At 50.7% G+C, this 21869-nt stretch overlaps 2 protein-coding genes across 2 annotated transcripts; both read left to right on the top strand.

The window, feature by feature from the left end:
- Positions 1-768: 768 nt before the first annotated feature.
- On the top strand, positions 769-7921 carry Krt2 (keratin 2). The gene is made up of 9 exons (NM_001008899.2): positions 769-1478; positions 2434-2648; positions 2942-3002; positions 3776-3871; positions 4455-4619; positions 4891-5016; positions 5655-5875; positions 6910-6944; positions 7032-7921. Exons 1-9 carry the CDS (start codon positions 837-839, stop codon positions 7523-7525), a joined length of 2055 nt encoding a protein of 684 aa, NP_001008899.2. The 5' UTR covers positions 769-836; the 3' UTR covers positions 7526-7921.
- Positions 7922-12476: 4555 nt separating this feature from the next.
- Positions 12477-20988, top strand: Krt73 (keratin 73). Its single transcript, NM_001008808.2, has 9 exons — positions 12477-12963; positions 13856-14070; positions 14840-14900; positions 15251-15346; positions 15732-15896; positions 17924-18049; positions 18375-18595; positions 19459-19493; positions 20243-20988. Exons 1-9 carry the CDS (start codon positions 12520-12522, stop codon positions 20497-20499), a joined length of 1620 nt encoding a protein of 539 aa, NP_001008808.2. The 5' UTR covers positions 12477-12519; the 3' UTR covers positions 20500-20988.
- The last annotated feature ends 881 nt before the right edge of the window (positions 20989-21869 follow it).

Raw genomic sequence — 21869 nt, 5'->3', positions numbered from 1 at the left:
CTGAGCAACAGAGTTGGTCCACACTTGGATCTCAAAGCAACACGTTCACATGCATCCCAAGTCATATAGACTTAAGGACAGAACTCTCTTTTGTTCTTTGCCCCCCAACGGAGTTGAAGGTCATAAAAGTTCCTGGTGACAGGACCCAATATGATCCCCTCCCCAGAGGTTGGCTATCTGTATGCTTGCTGCGGCCTGGGAAGAAAGGGGCTGAGATGCTTTGATAAAGTGGCTGCAGCTTTACAGTATCGGAGCCCAGCTTCTCTCCATAAGCACAGGCTGCTCTCTCCACCATTGTCGTGCGCCCCCCCCCCCCCGGGCCACATGGAGGCAGGAGAGCTGGAAATCTGGAGTGCGTGCTCTCTGAGTCTCATGCTGGACCTCCCTCCCTGGCAAGCTAAGATGGGAAGGAAGCCCACACAGGCCTGGGCGGTGGCCAGCTTCCCATGGGTCGGTCCACAACAGGGAGCAGCACAACCTTCAGGACATTTCTTTTCCAAGTTGGGAAACCGAAATACTAATCTCCTCTTCTGATGATTTTACAGAAATCAAATTGCATGACAGATGCACAGATAAACCGGAGCCGTCCGCAAATCAAAGCAGGTTCTGGATCGGAGCTGATTAGTAGATGTTTTAATGGCCATTAGGTTGATAATCACTCACCAAGAATAGCTTCCAGGCGAACCAAACCCATGCATAAGTGGGCCCACGCCCAAGCTCACCAACACCTAGTCGGCAGGTATATAAGGGACCCTGTGAGTCTCCTACAGCACAGTTTAGTCTCCAGCCTTGGATCTGCTCAGGAACGGTCACTTGTCTTGCTGAGCAAAACCATCATGAGTTGCCAGATCTCCTGCAAGTCCCGGAGAGGAGGAGGCGGAGGAGGAGGCGGTGGATTCAGGGGCTTCAGTAGTGGCTCAGCTGTGGTCTCTGGAGGGAGCCGGAGATCGACTTCCGGCTTCTCCTGCCTGAGCCGCCACGGTGGTGGCAGAGGAGGCTCTGGTGGAGGTGGCTTTGGCAGTCAGAGTCTTGTTGGCCTTGGAGGGTACAAGAGCATCTCTAGTAGCGTGGCTGGCTACGGTGGTGGATTTGGTGGCAGAAGCTACGGTGGCTTCGGAGGCGGCAGCGGCTTTGGAGGCAGCGGTGGCTTCGGAGGTGGCTCTGGCTTTGGAGGAGGCCGAGGATTTGGAGGTGGTAGCGGTTTCGGAGGCGGCAGCGGCTTTGGAGGTGGCAGCGGCTTTGGAGGTGGCAGCGGCTTCGGAGGCGGTGGATTTGGCGGAGGACGCTTTGGAGGTGGCCCTGGAGGTTTTGGGGGCCCTGGAGGATTCCCTGGTGGAGGCATCCATGAAGTGTCTGTCAATCAGAGCCTCTTGCAGCCTCTTGATGTTAAAGTGGACCCAGAGATTCAGAACGTGAAGTCTCAGGAACGGGAGCAGATCAAAACCCTCAACAACAAATTTGCCTCTTTCATTGACACGGTGAGTGGGAGCGGCCGCATCTTCGGTGATGAGATGCTGGGATCCTGCAATTGCTGCGCTGGCTGAAAAGAAAAGGATAGATTCTCTCCCTCAAGAGTCATTGATGAGGCCACCGTAGCCAAGGGACTTTGCAAATTCCAAATAGGAGAGATGCTGGTCTTGTGGACTACATATTCTTCAACAGTTTCTTTCTATTCTATTTTTCAGTCCAAATAAATGCTATTTATAGAGATTTCTGATCTCATAGAAAAGCCAAAATAGGCAAGTAATGACAGAGCAGGTCAGGCCAGGTGACGGCAGGATTGGAAAATAATATTGAGAAAGGATAGTTTTTGTTACTCCTGTTAATTAGGCTGATAAACCCCAGGGATCTATACTTGGAATGTGTTTGGGGTTGAATAAAATTCCAGCCTTCCAAAGAACCAGCTCATTTTGGCGACCCATAAACTTTTTATGGGTGCCACTTAGGGGTGTTGCTGAATTGGTTCCTCTGCCTCAGAATTGGACAGGATTTTACAAGGCTCTTAAAACTCAGAGGAGGAGCCCTGCCTGTCCCCAGGATTCTCTTATTTGCTTCAGTCTGCTGCTGGGACAGCAGGTGCCTACTTTCTTTTCTTTGTCCAGAATTTATAGGGCTTTGGAAGGGTGTTAGAACAGAGGAGGAGAATGCCTGGGGTCTGGGGAGGAGCTGGGTGTAAAGCAGTGAGCATGAACCAGGAGAGTTCAGCATGGAGAGGAACAGAGGCCTCGTTAGAAGTCTACAGAACTTCCATGTGTGATGTTGGGGAGCTCAGAAGCTCTGCCCGGTGTTTCCCAGTCCCCCCTTGGATAGTGAGGGTGAAGTCTTGTGACTTCTACATCCACCAGAGTGGCACCAAAGGTTCTTGGAGTAAGAGTGGCTCATGGGTGTGAAAGGTGACCCCCACCTCCTGTATTCTTCCTCTGGCTGCTGTAGGTGCGATTCCTGGAGCAGCAGAACCAGGTGTTGCACACCAAATGGGAGCTGCTGCAGCAGCTGGATGTAGGCACCCGTACCACCAACCTGGACCCCGTCTTCCAGGCCTACATTGGCATACTCAAGAAGCAGGTGGACAGGCTAACTGCGGAAAGGAACTCACAGGATTCAGAGCTGAACAACATGCAGGATCTCGTGGAAGACTTTAAGAAGAAGTAGGTGACAGAGGAGACCTCAAGTGGAGATGGATTTTTTTCCCCACTCTCTTATCTCTCAGTAGTGCCTGGGCTGGTACACAAAGGTGGTATGGTAGGGGCACCTTTTTTGAGGTGCCAAGGAGGCAGGGATCTGGTGCTCAGACATGCTTGAGTTAATGAAGAGAAAAGTGCCTTCATTTCGGATTTTCATATTTTCAATCTGGGCATTTAAAGAGAGTTTAATTTTTCCAGTAGAAAAGGGGGGGGGGAAGGACTATCCTAACTGCAGTTGTCTTTTGGGGGCTCAACAGGTACGAGGACGAGATCAACAAGCGCACGTCTGCGGAGAATGATTTCGTGACCATCAAAAAGGTGAGCGAGAGACTACCCTGGGCCCGTGGAAATAGGACTGCTTCACTGTGTCAAGAGAGGGAGCCACTAGGAAATCACTGTGAGGCACACAGCCAGAGTTAGGTTAGGGGCATGTCAGGAGCTGGTTCTCTTGAGAAGAACTAGGGCCTCTGAGTTCTAACTTCCACAGGCGACGTTCCAAGTTGCTTGCTGTGTTTGGGAGATCACCCCCTCATCAATGATCTACTTAAAGACTGTCAGGGAAAAAATGCCAAAAGAAAAGAAAAGAAGGCACTTTATTCTTCTCAAAAGCACAGGAGGAATGGGGCTCTTTATAACGCCTGCTTATGAATGATTTAAGCTCATCAAGGATTGAGCTAGAAAGTCACAAAGTGTTAGCTTAGGTCCCACAGGGGTTTTAGAGAACCATCCGTGTAAGTTCAGGAGAGTCTGGATGGGCAGGTAGGATGGGAGGTGTGAATATGGTGGAAAGGCACAGAAACCATATCACTTATTAGGGGAGCTCAGCATGTCTTCAAGGCAGGAGGGAGACTCATTGGTCATGTTCTGTCCATGTAAGCTCTGACGATGCTGGAGTGTGTGAATGGTAGATCTGGGCATGAATTCCCCCAAGGAGATGCATATGCTAAATGAGACTCAGTGGAGATACAGTTTATCTGGAAGTGCTGGGATATCAGAGGGTAGTTAACCACCACGCAGTGGGTGGAGGCATCAGATAGAAGCTGGGATCCACTCAGGCGGCTATTCATGGTGGGTCGGATCCTTCTTCTCAGGACGTGGACAGTTGCTACATGGACAAGACAGAGCTGCAGGCCAAGATGGAGATGCTGACACAGGAAGTCGATTTCCTGAGAACACTCTACGACACGGTAAAGGATGCTGTCCCCAACAGACCCTTACTTCCTACTAAAAATATCCTTTCCAATGTTGAGAAGTCTGCTGGTTTCAACACAATAAAACCACTGCAGTCCTCCAAGGTGCTTCTCTAGTGCAGGGCTAGGGGGAGAGAAATTTCTTCTTCTGATGTTGAATGAGGTTTGGAAATACCAGATCAACTTCTCTTTCCTCCAGCCCCCGGTGCCCCGATCCATTTGGAAGAGGGCTTCCCTGTGTTCACTGCATTCCTGAAGTTAAAATGCCTTATGTCTCCTGCTCCCTTCCCAGCCCACTTCTGAGACAGGAAGGAAACTTTGAGGCATCTGCCATGGACCAGATTCTTTCTGGAATCTATTGGCATGGTGTTGAAGGTGTTTTACTAGAATGTTCATAAACACCTTTCTGTCACCATTGCCATCCTGACGATAGTCCTGTGGTGACACCACTTTTCACACACAGGGCTTAGCCTGAGACTCCTCATTTCCTCAATGCCAGGGAAAGGGGGCCTTTTGCTCTCTGTGGCCAGGGAGGGTGAGGGGGGCAGAGCATGATGGTCAATCAGTCTGTGTGTTGTAGGAACTGTCCCAGCTACAGCAGAATGTCACCGACACCAATGTCATCCTGTCCATGGACAACAACCGGAACCTTGACCTGGACAGCATCATTGCTGAAGTTCAGAGCCAATACGAGATCATCGCCCACAAGAGCAAGGCTGAGTCGGAGGAGCTGTACCACAGCAAGGCAAGTCAGGGGGACACAGGGAGCAGCAGCTGAGCTTCCCTAACTGGGTCACATCCAGGAAGGGTACCGGAGTGTCCGTCTAATGGAAGCTGAGCGGCACAGAGAGTAGCACTAGATCCTTTGGGCCATGTGAGATGGGTTCTCATCAGCTGTGAATACAGATGTCACAGGTTGGTTCACCATGCCTTGCCTGTCACCAGCCTTCTTTAGCTCAGGCTAGGCCTTCCTCAGTTAGACTTCCCTGTGAACCATCTCCCTTTTCCCTCATCAGTATGAAGAACTCCAGGTCACCGCTGTGAAACATGGGGACAGCTTGAAAGAGATCAAGATGGAGATCAGCGAGTTGAACCGAACAATCCAGAGGCTGCAAGGGGAGATATCACATGTGAAGAAGCAGGTGGGACTTCTCTCTCTCTCTCTCTCTCTCTCTCTCTCTTTGTGTCACTGTCTCTCTGTCGCTGTCTCTGTCTCTCTCTGTCTGTCTCCCTCTGTCTCTCTCTGTCTCTGTCTGTCTGTCTCTCTGTCTCTGTCTCTGTCTGTCTGTTTGTCTCTGTCTCTCTGTCTCTCTGTCTGTCTCTCTGTGTGTGTCTCTCTGTCTCTCTCCCTGTCCCTCTGAGAAGTTCTAATCTAGTTCACGCCAATCCAAATTTCCTCCAGACAAATGCTTTTAGACTTTTAGAATAGTTCAAGAAATATTCTGAAGTGAACATCAGCAAAGGGAAAGAATCGTTTGACTTAAAGGGAGCAACGGCAAACAAAGCAAAATCTGGTTTGGTTGGGCTTGTGGTGATGGTAGACATAGCTTCCTGCTCCTGCTTGGTGCCTCCCCTAGACACCAGCTGTGACGACTGTGTTCACAGAAGGGTGGCGAACGGGCTGGTGCAAGCTGGACCTGGTCCTTGGAGCTGATTGCCAGGGACACAGGGAGCTGATTGCTCAATGGGCAGCAGAACTACCTGTGTTGGGAGGGTCAAGGGCTCTCTGGTAGCCTGACCCCACTCTGTACAAACGGAGCCTTCTCTTCTGTTCTCACAGTGTAAAGGTGTGCAAGACTCCATTGCAGATGCAGAGCAGCGTGGGGAGCACGCCATCAAAGATGCCAGGGGCAAGCTCACTGACCTGGAGGAGGCCCTGCAGCAGGGCCGAGAGAACCTGGCTCGGCTGCTGCGGGACTACCAGGAGCTCATGAACGTCAAGCTGGCCCTGGATGTGGAGATCGCCACCTACCGCAAGCTACTGGAGGGGGAGGAGTGCAGGTGAGGGGCACTGCTGGGGAGGGTATCAGGGTCTAAACTCCCAAGGCAGGGCCTCAGACTAGCGAGAAGGGCGTCAACAGGCTTCCCTAAGCACACTTTCACGATGAGAGCAACGGCATTGTTCTCTAAGCGGTACAGAGTGATAAGCAGGGCCTGCACCAGACATTTAAACATCCTGGTCTTTTAAAGAGACACAAAACGACGTGAACATGGGTAGACAGGCTGAAGTGTTTGTCCCTAAGTCTGTAGGGTGACTAGCTCCCCTCCCCACCATGGTATGATCTGGAATGGGCAACGTGGCATCAAACGTGTTGGAGGAACAAGCTTTGTTCTTTTAAAGCTTCTATAATGACAAACAGAATCATTTGACTGCTTTAAGGAGAGTCCTTTGCCTATGTTGTCACCAGCATCCTTAGGGACTTAAGGTGGCTGGAGCTGTTGGAAAGGGAAACACCCTTGGTATCAGCAGCCCTGGGTGTCGGCAGCCAGCATGACAAAGGAAGCTGCCTTTTCCAAGTGACTGCTACATGTTTGTCTGAGAGGCAATGTCTCCTGTGAGCATGAAGGAGCTGGCAGACATTGTAATGTGGGTTGGAACAGCCAAGGCTTCAGTGGAAACGGGAGGCAGGGAGCCCAGGAAAAGTAGGCAGCTTGACAGCAGTTCTTTCTGCTGAATGTTCACGGTGTGGCCTTGTTTTGAAATGTTGGGTGTGGCATGGACTCCAGATAGCAGATTCTCTGAGCTGTAAGTACAAACTGGGATAGGCAGTTGGAAGTGACTTGGCTTTTCAGCCACTCCGGGTCTACAGTGCAAGTGTGCGTTTTGACTGGAGTAAGACCTCAGCATGGACTGAGAGTCAGACTGTAGACAAGTGCGGGGTCTGTCGCCACCTCTGTCATCACTTAGCATAGAAGGTGTGGCTGACCCAAGTAGCCAAACTGAAGGTCGTTAGTAGGTAAACGTCGCAAAGCTTGTCGATCCGTGCAGAATCCAGATGCCCACTCACAAATCCTTTCCTTCCTCTCCCTGACAGGATGTCTGGAGACTTCAGCGACAATGTGTCTGTCTGTACGTAGTGGGGTATTCACCTGCCTTTGGGGGTAGAGGAGGGAAAGGGTGGTCAGAACCTCTGGGTTAATGCCTTCTCTCCTACAGCCGTGACAAGCAGCACCATCTCCTCATCTGTGGCATCTAAGGCTGGCTTTGGCTCCGGAGGTCAAAGTTCAGGAGGAAGAGGGTCTTACGGCGGAAGAGGAGGAGGAAGCACCTATGGCTCTGGAGGCAGAAGCTCTGGTGTCAGAGGATCTGGATCAGGATCTGGAGGAGGCGGATACAGTTCTGGAGGAGGCTCCAGGGGAGGATCTGGAGGAGGAGGATACAGCACTGGAGGAGGTTCTAGAGGAGGCTCCAGCTCTGGAGGGGGAGGATACAGCTCTGGAGGGGGCTCTAGAGGTGACTCCAGCTCTGGAGGAGGCTCCAGGGGAGGATCTGGAGGAGGCTCCAGGGGAGGATCTGGAGGAGGAGGATACAGCTCTGGAGGAGGCTCTAGAGGAGGCTCCAGCTCTGGAGGGGCAGTGTCCGGCTCTGAAAGGGGTGGTTCTGGGTCAGGGGAAGGTTGCGGCTCCGGCGTGACCTTCTCCTTTAGATAGAAATGGGTCCTCTCTCTACTCTTTGATTTCCAGAATGTCAGCTGTGTCTCTAACTCAGATCAACCCCAATATCTGTAATCCACCAATGATGTCATTTTCTTTTTCTTTTCGAGAGGGGGTGGTAAAAGATCTCTCCTAACAGTTAGAGTCAGAGATACTCACTGTGTTCTGGGCAAGAATCTGCATTGTCCAAGTGTGTCTTCAACCGCGTCCCATTCCTGGTCTCTCGCATTGTCCGCCTGGCAGTCCCTCCCCGATAGTGGTGTACTGAGGACCCCAGGGTAGCCTCCCTATTCCACCCCCCAACAGTGGTCTAGGGAACTATGCTTTTTTGTACATAGCCTCTTGAATGGACTCTGCTTTCTGAGTGCTGGGGTCTGGGTCTCTGCATAATAAACTTCATTTGCAATTGATCTTGTGTAATGTCTATTGGATGTCAAGCTTTTGTAGAAAATGGGGCCCACAGAGAAAGGACATTTTGGAATGATAGAAGCAGGGCTCCTGAAGGAGGCATGAACCCTCGAGGAAGGGGTGTCTGGGGAGCTCAGGAGGTTTTCCTGTGTTGGGAGAGGGCAGGGGATTCCTGGAGACAGGGTTGGTGTAACATTTTCAGAAAGGATTTGACAGACTGGGGGCCATGGCTTTGCTGGGTGGCAAGCTGGGAAGTTTATAGAAAATTTCTTTCTAGGCAGAAGTGCTCTTCCTGGGAAGCAGTTCCCACAGAGTCCCCTCCCCATCTTTGCTCAGTGCAAACTAGCTGAGCCCTGGATGGCTACCAAATTTGTTGCAGCTGAGTTTTTAGAGCAGAATATACTCAGCCCAGCACAGGACAGATTTATGTCCCTATGAGTGTTCTCTCCCTGGCCAAGCTGAACCAGAATACCTGAATGGGATCTTCAGAAAAATTTGCTCCTGTTTGTACAGGTGAGCAGCCATGTGTCAGCACACCAGGCACCTTGCTTTTTTTTCACTCACAAACTCTTCTTCCTGCCAGACCCCTCTAGAGGCCCACTAAGGTTGAACACTAAGCTGTGAAATGGGGAAAGCCTCACACTGGGAATAAGGTACACTTGTGAGACATTGGGAGAATTGCTTTTTCTCCCAAACTGTAGTTCTGAATCATTTTAGGGGGTCATATTGGAAGCTCTGAATGCAAGAAAATAGTCTATGCATCCTCCATTTCCCCAGAGATCATGGTTTAGGACCCACAATCAGTGAGGAGGCTGAAGAGCTGTCTGAGCATGAGGGTGAGCATGGGTGTGAGTGTGGGTGATGGATGTGAGCACGAGTCTGAGCAAGGGTATGAGCATGAGTGTGAGCATGAATGTAAGTATGGGTGTGAGCATGGGTGTGGGTACAAGCATGGATGTGAGTTTGGGCATGAACATGGGTGTAAGCATGAGTGTGAGCATGGGTATGAACATGGGTGTGAGGGTGAGTGTGAGCATGAGCATGAATGAGTATGAGTATGGGCATTAACATGGTGAGCATGAGTATGAGCATGGGTGTGAGTATGGGTGTGAGCATGAGTGCGAACATGGGTGTGAGTATGGGTGTGAGCATGAGTGTGAACATGGGTGTGAGCATGTGTGTGAGCATGGGTGTGAACATGAATGTAAGTATGAGCGTGAGCAAAGGTGTGAGCATATGAACATGGGTGTGAGCATGAGTGCGAACATGGGTGTGAGCATGAGTGTGAACATGGGTGTGAGCATGGGATTCTCCAAGCTCTTCTCATTCTACTTAGCTAAATGTCTCACACCATGATGGAGGCGAGGGGCTTGTTTGGACGCTCAGAGATGAAGACTGAGCTCCAGCAGGAAGTTCACCGTTTAGGTAGGGATGGCTGCACTTACTCAAAGTGGGATGCAGTTAGTGAGGTGGGTACATTGGGACCTGCTCTGTATATTAAAGTAATTTGGAAGCTTGTTTAAAACACACACTCATACTCGCAGCTCCCAGAGGAGCTGGCAGGATCCTGAAAGTGCACAGGATTAACAAGCTCGAGGTGCACCTGAGGCTGTGGTTTGAGAACTGCACTCTGGAGGCTCTGGGGCGGGCTCACTTTCTGGTTCTTTGAAACTCAATCAGCACTTAGTAAAAATATAGTAAGAGATTAGATGAAGGAATGTGAGACATTTTAACAACTTAACATTTCAGAGCCCGGGTTTACACATTTATAAAACAATAAGATAGCATCTCTTTACAGGGCTGTTAGAAAGATAAACACAGTGGAAGTGAGAACTGTCTGCTTCACTGTATGCAGCAGGGCTGTGTGCTCCTTACTGCTCTTATTAGACAGTATTGTGGGGACTGGGAAGGTTTCATAGCTGAGCTGGCTTCGCACACAGGCACTGAGGGATATAGAGGATTAAGACAAAATGGCACCAATTCTATACAGACTCTTCCAGAAGACAGAAGATTAACACCTTCCAACCTGTTTTATGGAACCACACCAAGACATTGTAAAACAAACAAAACAAAACAAAACAAACAAAACAAAACATCTCAGTCTCTGAGTCTCCATGAGTCCTGCTTAGTTGAGTCTGTAGGTTGTGTTATGGTGGTGTCCTTGACCCCCTGGCTCCTACAATTCTTCCTCCCCTCTTCTGCTGGGTCACTGGAGCTCTGTGTAATGCTTGGCAGTGGGTTCCTGCGTCTGTTTCCATCAGTTGCTAGAGGAAGCCTCTGATGACAACTGGGCTAGGCACTGAACTATAAGTATAGTTGAATATCATTAGGAACCATTTCACTGACATTTTTTTTTGTCAGTGCTGTTTGGTTCTGTCCTAGGCCTCTGGGATATCCAGCCTCTGGTTCCTGGATATCCAGGCAGTGTCAGGCATGGGCTCCCTCTCCTAGTGTGGGCCTCGAGTTGGACCAGTCAGTGGTTGGTCACTCCCTCAAGTTCTGCACCACCATTGCCCCAACACATCCTGAGGGCAGGAAAGGATGTAGGTTGAAGGTTTTGTGACTGGGCTGGTGTCTTAGTTCCACTACTGGAAACCTTGCTGGTTATAGAAGAGGGGTGATTCAGGCTCTGTATGTCGCATGACTAGGAGTCCTCACTAGGCTCACCCTCATAGGTTCCAGGGAGTTTCCACTGTATTAGCTTCCCATGTTGCTCCCCAAAAGCCCCCCAATTCTAGTCACCTCTCCCAGTGTTCTTTCCTTCCATACCTCCCCCCGAAACCCTTCTGTTTCCATCTTCATTGCCCTTAGTCTACCCCCAAAATCTATTCGATTTCCCTTTCCAGGGAGATCCATGCATCCTCCCTTGAGCCCTCCTTGTTCCTTAGCCTCTGTGGGCCTGCAGATGGTAGCATGATTATCCTTTACTAAGCAGTCAATATCCACTTATCAGTAAGTACGCACCATGCTTGTGTTTCTGGGTCTAGATTACCTCGATTAGGATGATTTTTTTTTTTCTAGTTCCATCCGTTTACCTGCAAACTTCATGACGCCATTTTGTTTCAACAGTGCAGTAATACTCCTTTGTGAAAATGTGCCAGTGACTTCTTACACGGCTCCTTCCCAGTGATATTCCTTGGAGCCAAGCTTGCCCTGAGGCTCTCTGTAGATGAGGGTCACAAAGGCTGTGTTTTATGCTAGCCCCAGTGGGATGCTCTGTTTCCACCAGTCTGATCTTTATCATGTGATCCTCTCCAGGGAGGAGGAGATATGAATTAGCATGGCAGTGTAGATTTGGACTGGGCACAAATGAGAAGGCAGTGAAGTAGAGTGGGTGGCTGTGTCTCGAACACTAGGTTTTGCCCATGTAGATGCATCTTTGTCTACCCCTGCAGGGGAGAGGGGAAAGGGAAGCAGTGTACGGGAGCAGTAGAGATGGGGATGTAGAATATTCCACGTAGGAGGAGTGAACTTAACCATTTCTACCAGGAGGTTAGCTAAGGAGTCCCAGAAACTCACCGTCAGTCAATTCTTAAGTTATCACCGGGATAACCTCTTCCCGGCTCCTTTGTTCCTGCTTGCTTGCAGCCACAGGCACGGTCACGGAGACAGCGAGAAGGGTGAGCAGGCTCATATCAGACAGCTGTGGCCACAGCAACAGGACATTCTGCACTCAGAATGAAGCAAGAGAAGATTCCCCAGAGAGACACATTTCCCAGGATCCCTGAGGATCTTGACATTTTAATCTTCCTCAGAGATCTAGACCAATAGTTAGTTCTTCAGCTCTGCTGGGGCTCTGAGCCACCGGATGCTCTTCTAAGGTGGAGAATGAATTCCATACCCCGCTTCCTTTCAGGCTTCCCAAGTGGTCTTTTTTATGGAGCTGGGAAGATGGGCACCGGTACCAATCGTTGTAGGACTGAGGGTAAAAGACCTTGCGTGCAGGTGAAGGTAGATTGGCACCTGACTGGCACAGGGAATCATGGGACCTACCTGAAGGCACACAGGAGCTTCACCACTGGAGGGTGGAGCCTGGATTTGGATTCCCGTCTCGTGTCCCTGGCGAATCAGACATGAGAAATGTTTCCAGCAGCCTTGGGAAATCAGGCCTTGGGACTTCCTAACCACATGAAAGCAGCTTAGCCAGGGTCTCTGAGGTGGATGATCTGATGCTGGCACAGGTAGGAGATTTCTCAGCGATGACACTGTCAATTAGAAGTCTCCTTCAGCACTCCTACAATCCCAAACCCCTGGAGAAGGACAGCTGGGACCATGACGAGCTTCCTAGCCAAGATCTTTCTGGGGATATCATGGCCTAACTAATTACCCCATGCTAATAAGATAAGACTCAATTACACACAGAGGACTTGCAAGCCCAGCACTTTGGGGGTTTTCAAGTCGCCCTATGTCTATGATTTTGATAGGAGAAAATGATTTCTTCCTTCCAGGCAAATTAAACCCAACAATTAGACCAATTGTTCTCTTGAGCTCTATAAAGGGGAAGGCCAAGATCACAAGCTTGGTGAACAGTCAGACCCTTGGTGAAGGTGTGCCTCTCATTCCCTGTCCGTGGCTTCTTCACGATGAATCGCCAATTCACCTGCAAGTCTGGAGCTGCCAACAGGGGCTTCAGCGGCTGCTCGGCTGTGCTATCAGGAGGCAGCGCATCCTCCTACCGGGCAGGGGGCAAAGGGCTCGGTGGAGGCTTCAGCAGTCGGAGCCTCTACAGCCTGAGGAGTCCCAGGAGCATCTCCTTCAACGTGGCTAGTGGCAGCGGGCGCACCGGGGGATATGGGTTTGGCCGGAATCGGGCCAGCGGCTTTGCAGGCAGCATGTTTGGCGGTGGGGCTCTGGGGCCTTCAAATCCATCCCTGTGCCTGCCTGGAGGCATCCACCAGGTCACAGTCAATAAAAGCCTTCTGGCCCCACTCAACGTGGAGCTGGACCCGGAGATCCAGAAGGTGCGCGCCCAAGAGCGGGAGCAGATCAAGGCTCTGAACAACAAGTTCGCCTCCTTCATCGACAAGGTGGGAGCCTGCTGATAGCTAAGTATCTCCTTTCTTCATCCACCTCCACTGCCCTCACGGACCCCTGTCAGGTGATGCTACCCCTTCCCGGGACACAGGCACATCACAGGGCAGAGCAGAGAGGAACAGACAATACCCAGGACACCAGAACTGAGAGGCGGACCTAAAGAGCTTGTACGAGGTCTTTACGTTTGGAAGAGCTGTGTAGGAGCCAGGGCAGTGGCCTCTTGGTAGAGAAGTGGGTGAGTGGGGAAGAACCAGAAAAGGCAGAGGAGAGGCCAGCAGTGGCCTTGGGAGGTGCAGAATGCCAGGGCTCTGAGCGGTCTGTATTCTCAGGAGCCCGCTGGGAATACGGATGCACACTGAAGTCTGAGTACCTAGGAGTAAGTGGCAGGTGAACAATTAGCAATGGAAACTCCTGGCGTAAAAACCACAGAGAGCTCAAGGTCCTGGTACAGTTGAGTATAGGACTTCTGGGTAGGCTGGAGGAGGCCATGAGTGTGGAGGGAGGGAGAAGGCCAAACATAGACTAGACTACCAGGCCACAGGAGTGGGAAGTTAGCAGGCAAATTTACATGGGAGAGCTTGCCTCAGAGTAGCTTTCTACAGTTGGTCAATATTGACCCAGCAGTTTTAGGCCAAAATTGTGATGGGTTGGAAGGAAACTCACATTCTCACCTTGGGCCCCTCCTGACCTCCAGGGCTGCCTTCTGGCTGTTAGACTAAGGATTCCTAAAGGGAGCTACCTGGGTGGCTTTTTTCCCCCTCAGAACTTACCTGCCAACGTCACACAGCAGATCAAAACCCACCCTTTCCTCTTGGGAAGGAAGTTTCCCACCCCCTGACCCTGTAGGCTGTGGAGTGGGCTCATGTGGCTTTTCTTTGCATTCAGGTGCGCTTCCTGGAGCAGCAGAACCAGGTGCTGCAGACCAAGTGGGAGCTGCTGCAGCAGCTGGACCTGAGCAACTGCAGGAGGAACCTGGAGCCTGTTTACGAGGCCCACATCAGCAGCCTGCAAAAGCAGCTGGATTCGCTATCTGGGGACAGGGTGAGGCTGGACTCCGAGCTGAGGGGCATGCGGGATGCCGTGGAGGACTGCAAGAAGAGGTGAGTCCGGCACTGTGGGCTAGCTGATTCCTGGGGTGAGGCTTCCTAAGTAGGTGCTGGGACTTTTGCCTGTGACTTCAGGGCGACAGAACTTGGATAGAACAAACCATTTGCACTCACCCGGCAAGAGCAGAGCCTTCATGGTCATGGCAAGCAGACTGGACCTGGATACTCAGCCTGCTGGGCAGTGCCAGGGATGCCCTTGCAGGCGGTGTTTTCTCCTTCGTGTGTTGCTTCCTAAGCCCTCCTAGAGAGCGCCTGTGTGTGTTCAACACAGAACTCCAGCTCCTTAGCTCACCCAGGGTGCTCTAAGTTCCAAGGAAACCCCATACACGAGCAGCAGATGGGCTTCCCACTGGGGTTCTCTCAATTTCACTGGGTCCCACACATCTGAGCCACGTTCTTTCTTGACATGCATATGGGTAGGGGTAGCTTCCTGGACCCCCTTCCCAGGTTGGAGTGGCGTTCTTGGTGACGGGCATCTGCTGGCAGAGTCCTGCCCCTGTGATTTGGATTCTGAGAAGGAAGAGGAAAAACTGACTCACTTTCCATGTATCAGAAGAACCCTAGACCCAAACCCTCCAGCCACCAGGCCCAGGTCCCCACTGGCGGCTCAGCCAAATGGCACTACCGAGTTGGGGCAGCTGAAAACACCTGCTTGAGGACCCACAATTCAGACATCTTGTGGTATTTCTCAGTGAGAACATAAAGACTTAGGCACACAGACACTGGCACCCCGAGCCCCTGTTCACTGATGCTTCCCCTGCAGGTATGAAGAAGAAATAAACAAGCGCACAACTGCTGAGAATGAATTTGTGGTGCTTAAGAAGGTAAGCAGGGTACCTGGCCTGGGTCCCCCACCGTGGTAAAAGCAGAGGAAGGAATGAGGCCGACCATCCCGGAGACGGAGTCCGGCTCTGTCCGTGGTGGACACTGGTGATTGATTGCCGAGAGCCAGTTTTTCCACAGTTGTGTAAATGGACGAGAGTCCAGCTGTGGATAGTCCATCCCAGCTTAGGCCCAGCAGCATACAGGACTCTAGGAATGGCCAAGCCCCGATATCTGACAAACTCTTAGGGCTGCCCCCACTCGGGTCTTGAGTCTGTTCCTGGCACAGTTATCCACAGGGTGGGGTTCATAAGAGAGGTTGGGCAGCGGGAGTTGTCTGGATTCCCCTTAGGATGTGGATGCCGCATACATGAGCAAGGTGGAGCTCCAGGCCAAGGTGGACGCCCTGGATGGAGAGATCAAGTTCCTCAAGTGTCTGTACGAGGGGGTAAGGCTTGTCCTCACCGCTAGCTATGGATTCAGGAAGGACTTGTGGTGGTAAACGACCTATTTATCGGTCAGTTTAAGAGCCCGGGAGCCCTCTAACACTTGTGAGCTGAGGGCTTTGTGGTTCAAAGGCTGGGTGAGAGCCGGGCATTTTCCTTTGCTTTCCTTACTCTTGGGACAGACCTGCATGTTCTCAGTTTGCTTCACACCCCCTGGCAGTTTTTCAACACGGTATTGGAACCTCTGGCTCTGTCCTTACACAGCTTTAGAGAATGCCTGCTTGTGCCTGTTTGGGATGGTCGGGGGTTATCCCCCTGGGAAAGGCCACCATTTTGTCCCCTTTCCCCGGTTACAGTAGGCATCCCACCCCTTCTTGTTCCCTGCAGGAGATTACTCAGATGCAGTCGCACATAAGCGACACCTCTGTGGTCCTCTCCATGGACAACAACCGCAACCTGGACCTGGACAGCATCATCGCTGAGGTCCGAGCTCAGTACGAGGACATTGCCCTGAAGAGCAAGGCGGAGGCTGAGATGGTGTACCAGACCAAGGTGGGGTTCACGGTACACCTCTCCAGAGACGCGTGTAGGGAGGGGAATCTGGTTTGGTCTCATTTTCTCTGTTCCGTGACTCACAGCAGCCCCCAGCTTCCTGGGAACATGACACCAACCTCAGCATTGTGGGAACAAGAAGGGGAAAGACATAACTCTGTCCTTGGGCTCCCCTTAGACCCATGGCAGCCATTTCAGGGTGCAAACTGCAAGACGGAAATGGAGCATTTCTGGAGGCAGAGTGCTCTTCCGAACGTGTGGGGGAGGCTCAGGTCTGTCATTACGGTAAATCATGGGTCTCCTCGGTGTGATCTGGGAGCAGTCGACTCCCACCTTTTCTTTTAAGTCCATCTCCCATGATGACAAGGGCATTGCTATCCTTCACATCTTAGCTCCCTGCTGGGTGTGGGTGGGAGGGAGGTGACTCCTAGATAATCTGGTTTCTCTGATCCTGATGGTAACTGTCTAATTGTTCCTTGCTGATTACTGGGCTTTTTCTCTAGGGAAATCACCCCTTGGAGACCTTATCTCTCTTCCCATCTCCTTCCCAGTCTAGGATGGAGAGGTTAGTCTTCAGGGCCTAAGGGGCAACACAGGCCTGGGCTCTTGACAATGGCGTAGGCTATGATCTGGTCCCATTTATCCTCATAAGCCAGGGTTGAATATGGTCATGTGACAACCCCTGTGGTTGTCAGGATCCAGCATTCCAACCCAGGCTGTTACCTCCATAGTTCCTTCTCGAAGACTCAGACAAGTCTCACAGGTGTGATTGTGGACCATTTGCTGCATGGTTATTGGCACCTCCACTTGACCATGGGCTTAGGGGGAGGGATACCATGGCTGGGTGCTGACCACAGTGTCTGGGTGCTGGCCTCAGTGTCTGGGTGCTGGCCTCAGTGTCTGGGTGCTGGCCATAATATGTGAGGCCAGTTTTTATTATTATCATTTAAAGATGAGTGAATCCCGTAGGTGCAGGGAACTCACCAAGAGCATTAGTACATAGGGGTGATGGTGCTCCAAATCTAGGGCACTGATTGTCATATTAAAGCAGATCAGGGCTTAGCATCCAGGGACACGGGCAAGGCAACACCACACCCCGAAGCACCAAAGAACAGCACCTGCTCTGTTTTCCCTTTAAGTTCAATTCTGAGATGGAGCTGGGATATTCTCTGTTGTCTATTCAACGGGCAACCCAAACAGCAGGAGGTAACTGAGATTCACGACTCATATCCAGTGCTAAGCCCACTTTCCTGCCAGGTCCAACAACAGCCCAAATAGCCCGTGCTCATCCCAGCTACTAGGAGAAGGGAAACAGAAAACACGGCTGGTTGGCTCCTCATGCAGCCAGTCATCGGATCTTTCTCTTGAGCACAGAAAAGAATTATGCTATGTACTGAGAATTCAGGAAGAAAAAAACACACGTTCGATGAGGTCTAGATATGTCTGACTTCTGGGGCCCATGATCAGGGGAACAGAATTGTACCTAATCAGAGGATTGTGGAAGGCCTCCTGACCTGGCTGAGTTGCAGCTACTTAAGGAAGGGGGAGGATGTGAGGGAAGAGTTCTAGAGGGAAGAGAAATTCTTACTCCTCCAGAGACGTCGGGGCACATGAGAATCATTTGGGGTGGTATACTAAGGGAGTACATGTCTGGTATACTAAAGGAATCTATGTCAAAGCCAGATGAGTGCAGTCAGGGGCAGTGAGAAATGCGTGCCTAGGAGTTTGAATTTCATCTTGACCTCAAAGGGCTGCAGGTGGAGAGGGTCATAGTTGGGGATTCATCTTCAAAAGATGCAGTGTGGAGAGGCGGGACTTCTAAGAGTCCAGTGGCCAAATCCAGCCCTCAGGAAGATCAGCCAGGCTTAAGGCAAATAAAAAAATTCAGGGACCGATGGTTAGAGAGGAAGAGGTTATATCCCTTCCTTCCTCTGCCACATGGCGCCAGGCAAAGGCACCGTTTCTGTGCTAAATTAGGATGACACAACCCTTAAGTCATAATGTGTTTGTTACCTACCATCTGCCAGTTCCAAGAGCTGCAGCTGGCAGCTGGCCGGCATGGAGATGACCTCAAGCACACCAGGAACGAGATCTCTGAGTTGACCCGGCTCATCCAGAGACTGCGATCAGAAATTGAGAGTGTGAAGAAGCAAGTGAGTGACTGGGGCTCCTACACACCCCCAAGGAAGGCTGGGGGCCTTCCCGCCCTGTCTCCTTCTCTTTATCCTCTGTTGTGAAAACCCTTCCCTCAGAGAATCCTCACCTCCTCCCCTACTTTTTTCTCCAACTGAAGTCTAGAACCTCACAGGGTTCCCTGCAAAGTTACAAGGCTTCCCCGGGGCCAAGTAAAAGTCCCCATTGCCTGATACATTCCAAGAAGTATAGCAGTATAGTAAGGCCCATCCTCAATTAGTACACGGGAATAAAGTGGGATCCGGGTACCTCAGAACTCAAGGGGGTGCTACCTCTTGCCCCTAGTGCTCCAATCTAGAGACAGCCATTGCTGATGCCGAGCAGCGAGGTGACTGTGCCCTCAAGGATGCCCAGGCTAAGCTGGATGATTTGGAGAGAGCCCTGCACCAGGCCAAGGAGGAGCTGGCCCGGATGCTGCGTGAGCACCAGGAGCTGATGAGTATGAAGCTGGCCCTGGACATTGAGATCGCCACCTACCGAAAACTGCTGGAAGGGGAGGAGTGCAGGTAACTGCAAGGGAGCTCAGACTCGACCCTCCCCATCCAGGTTCCTGGGATGTGGGTGCAGACACTGGAGGAGCCATAGATGCTCTCCAGCTTAACCACAAACAGATTCCAGAGTGATTTCCAGCCACATAGTATGGCAGCACTGTCCTTGAAATTCTCCTTCAGCTTCTCAGAGTCTCTGCTTAGTGTTGCCAGCTTCCAGGACTCCATGGCCCTTAGAAATAATTTCTGTTCATTCAGAGGCAGTGGGTCCTAAGTTGGGTCTCTCAGTACCACCTAGCTCTCTCCCTTCGGCTAACTTGCTTTGTCTTCACTGTATTTATTTTTAGTGCCATTTCTTTTCTTACGTGGTTATGTAATTCTGGTTTTGTTCATTGTGACAATACTCAATTGTTAACAATGTAGGCTGCACAAAGTCCAGTGCAGTTGGAGGGGCAGGACACAGATCATTTGGAACTCCCAGGACTGGCTTAAAGTCATACAGATGCTTTGTCCATGGCCACTTTAGTCACCTGTATCCCCACACCTCCACTTGCGCAGGCCTCAGCTACCCCGCAGCCAAGCAATGGGTTCAAGAGACACTCCAAAGGCAGAGAGGGGCCCTGGAAGTAGTGTTAGTGTGGGAACCCCAAGAGTACAGCCCCCACCTCTCTGTGGTAGGGAAGGGATACTGGGGATGTCAGGAGGATCTCGGAGGCTCAAACCTTGAGACAGAGGTTGTTAACTCTGACTGTTGGTGGCTGGTGGGCTTGGCGGAGGTGGAACTGGATGGGCTGTTGATTCTGGCTACTGTCTGGTGAATGGGAAGGATAACTCAGGATCCTAGGTGTGACAGAGGATCCCTGTGCTTTTTTCCTGTGCAGGATGTCTGGAGAACACACCAATGCAGTGAGCATTTGTGAGTATTTCACGTCTCCGAGGGGATAGTTCCAAGCAGTCAACAAGTACTAAGTGAATGTTTGAGTGTGATGAGTCTGCCGTCAGGCCCCATAGGGCAGCACGTGCTCTGCCTCCTGCTGCCTCCACCATTCAGAGCTACTTCTTCAGCAGTGGAGTTAGTTTCCCACAACTCTGACTTCACACACTCACCATTTCTCCAGGGCTGGGATGAAACACTTGGTAGCTGCATGCTCTCTCCTGCTATCCACACTGCCCTGCTGGATGGGAAACAGTCACCTGTCCCCTCTGGGAGGAGAGACTATGCAGTCATGTGGGACGGATCAGTGTTAACACTGGCCCCACAAGGTTCAGCTACTCTTTTCCCTAGATGGGGGCCCAGCACAAGTACTCTAACTCAAGCCACCGGAAACACAATTGAAACAATGTAAAGACAGATGCCTTCTCAGGCCAAGTGCAAGAAAGTAGCTTTTGTTTGGCCATTATTTGTCCTTTGGGGGAAGAAACCTTGCTTTTCTTGTTCATCCAAGAAAGAGCAGGTGCTGACTAGGGATAGTGTGACATCTGGGCTCTTTTTCCTCAAAGCTTGATCTGCTTGGGACTGAGTACATGTCCATAAATACAAATTTAGGGTCCACGTGAGGAGTTTAGTTAGCAGAGATATGTTTGAGTCCTTGGATACTGGGAGGGACTTGGGGCCACGTCTACCTTGAAGCACCCACTGATGCCCAGTCTCTCATTCCTTCACAGCCGTCATCAGCAGTTCCACGACTGGGGCAGTCGGTGCCGGGACCAGTTTTGGATTCAGTAACCCTAGCACCTATGGCTACCGGCCGAGTTCTGTAGCTGGGGGCTATGGCATACTGTCAGGGGGCTGTGTCACAGGTAGTGGGAACTGCAGTCCCCGTGGAGATACCAAGACCAGACTGGGTAGTGCAAGTGAATTTAAGGAGGTTTCGGGAAAGACCTTGGCTTTGGGCTCACCCTCTAAGAAAACCATGAGATAAGCTGATAGGCAGTCCTCTATTTCTGTCCAGCTTTGGTTTTCTTGAGATTCCCTTCCAGGAAATCCTTCTGTTTTATTTGCCATTGCTTGCTTTTTACTTTTCTTTGTTGCCAATGCTGCCTTTATTAACCATACCAACCCCTCTGCCTTTATTAACCACACCAGGATTCTAGGGTTGACATTATCTCCTACATCTTTCTGCACCACTGTGAAGGGACTACTTCTCATAGCCTTCCATACATTCATGATGACTTGCCTGCATGCCCCCTTGTAGCCTCTATGCTGTCTTCCCGCTGCCCATTACAATCTGGGCGCAAGAGACTCGAAGTGTGTTGATGGACTTTCCTGCCAGAACCAGCGCAGCCTGGATCAAGCACCTGGCCACCATTGTATCTGGCACAATCTCTCTTGTTATAGGACTGGGAGTTCCCATTTGGTTTGGACCTTGCTTGGGTCCCAGCTCTCTGCTCCTAATAAACTTATAAAATAAGATCGGATGGTCTTTTTCCTGAAGAAATCTTCATTTCAGACAATGCCCCTTCCATATGTAGAGTGGTCACTGAATGGGCACCTCTGGTATCTGAGGTTCCTCCATTCCACGGAATCCTAAGAATTGTTAGATCTGCATGAATGAGACCCTGTGTAGGATCCCTACCAACCTGCATGGACCCCGGCACCACCTGCCTTGATACCCAGCATTCACTTGTCCATACCTGACAGGTGTGCCTTCTGAGTCCTGCTTTCCTCAGGTGACAGTCAGGGGATGTACAATATTTAACAACATACAGGTTACTAGGAGAAGGAGTCAAGTAACTGGCAGCAAAATTGAAAGCTGTCAAGAGGCAGAAGAAAGACAGTTCCCAAAAGCTCGGGACTTGACGTGTTTTCTGATTAAAAACCCCAAAGGTAGATTCCTCTTTGAAGTAAAGACACAAGTTCTTGTGGTCTTTAATAAATCTTGTACAGAGTCAAACACAGGCATATATGTATGCATACAAGAACTTATGTGTGTAAACCCATATGAATATATGTGTGTAAACCCATATGAATATATATGTGTGTAAACCCATATGAATATATATGTGTGGCCATCCCAACTACACATGTCACATTTTTTTTCAGAACACTGTGTGAGCTCAGTGATGTTTGTGAAGTCCCTGGGCTGTAGGGATATTGTCAAATGCAGCAGAGTCAAATGCAAGTAAGAGACTGGTGCAGAGTCAGCTTGGGGAATTGTGTGCAGCATCTGAACAAGGTTCTTGCAGGTCCAGGGAGAGAACAGGCTTCAAGAACAGAACTAGGACTTTTGAACTCTGATTCTGCAACTTACTGGTGATTCTGAGCAAACTCCCAGTCCCTGTGAGTGTCATG

Source organism: Rattus norvegicus, chromosome 7, assembly GCF_036323735.1.
Source record: "Rattus norvegicus strain BN/NHsdMcwi chromosome 7, GRCr8, whole genome shotgun sequence".
NCBI lineage: Eukaryota > Metazoa > Chordata > Mammalia > Rodentia > Muridae > Rattus > Rattus norvegicus.
This window is presented reverse-complemented; position numbering and strand designations above follow the sequence as displayed.

Coding starts and splice junctions, on each gene's coding strand:
- Krt2 (NM_001008899.2), top strand. CDS start 837: ATGAGTTGCCAGATCTCCTGCAAGTCCCGGAGAGGAGGAGGCGGAGGA. Junction 5,876..6,909: donor CTGGAGGGGGAGGAGTGCAG/GTGAGGGGCACT, acceptor TCTCCCTGACAG/GATGTCTGGAGACTTCAGCG. Junction 6,945..7,031: donor CAGCGACAATGTGTCTGTCT/GTACGTAGTGGG, acceptor TCTCTCCTACAG/CCGTGACAAGCAGCACCATC.
- Krt73 (NM_001008808.2), top strand. CDS start 12,520: ATGAATCGCCAATTCACCTGCAAGTCTGGAGCTGCCAACAGGGGCTTC. Junction 12,964..13,855: donor TCGCCTCCTTCATCGACAAG/GTGGGAGCCTGC, acceptor CTTTGCATTCAG/GTGCGCTTCCTGGAGCAGCA. Junction 14,901..15,250: donor AATTTGTGGTGCTTAAGAAG/GTAAGCAGGGTA, acceptor GATTCCCCTTAG/GATGTGGATGCCGCATACAT.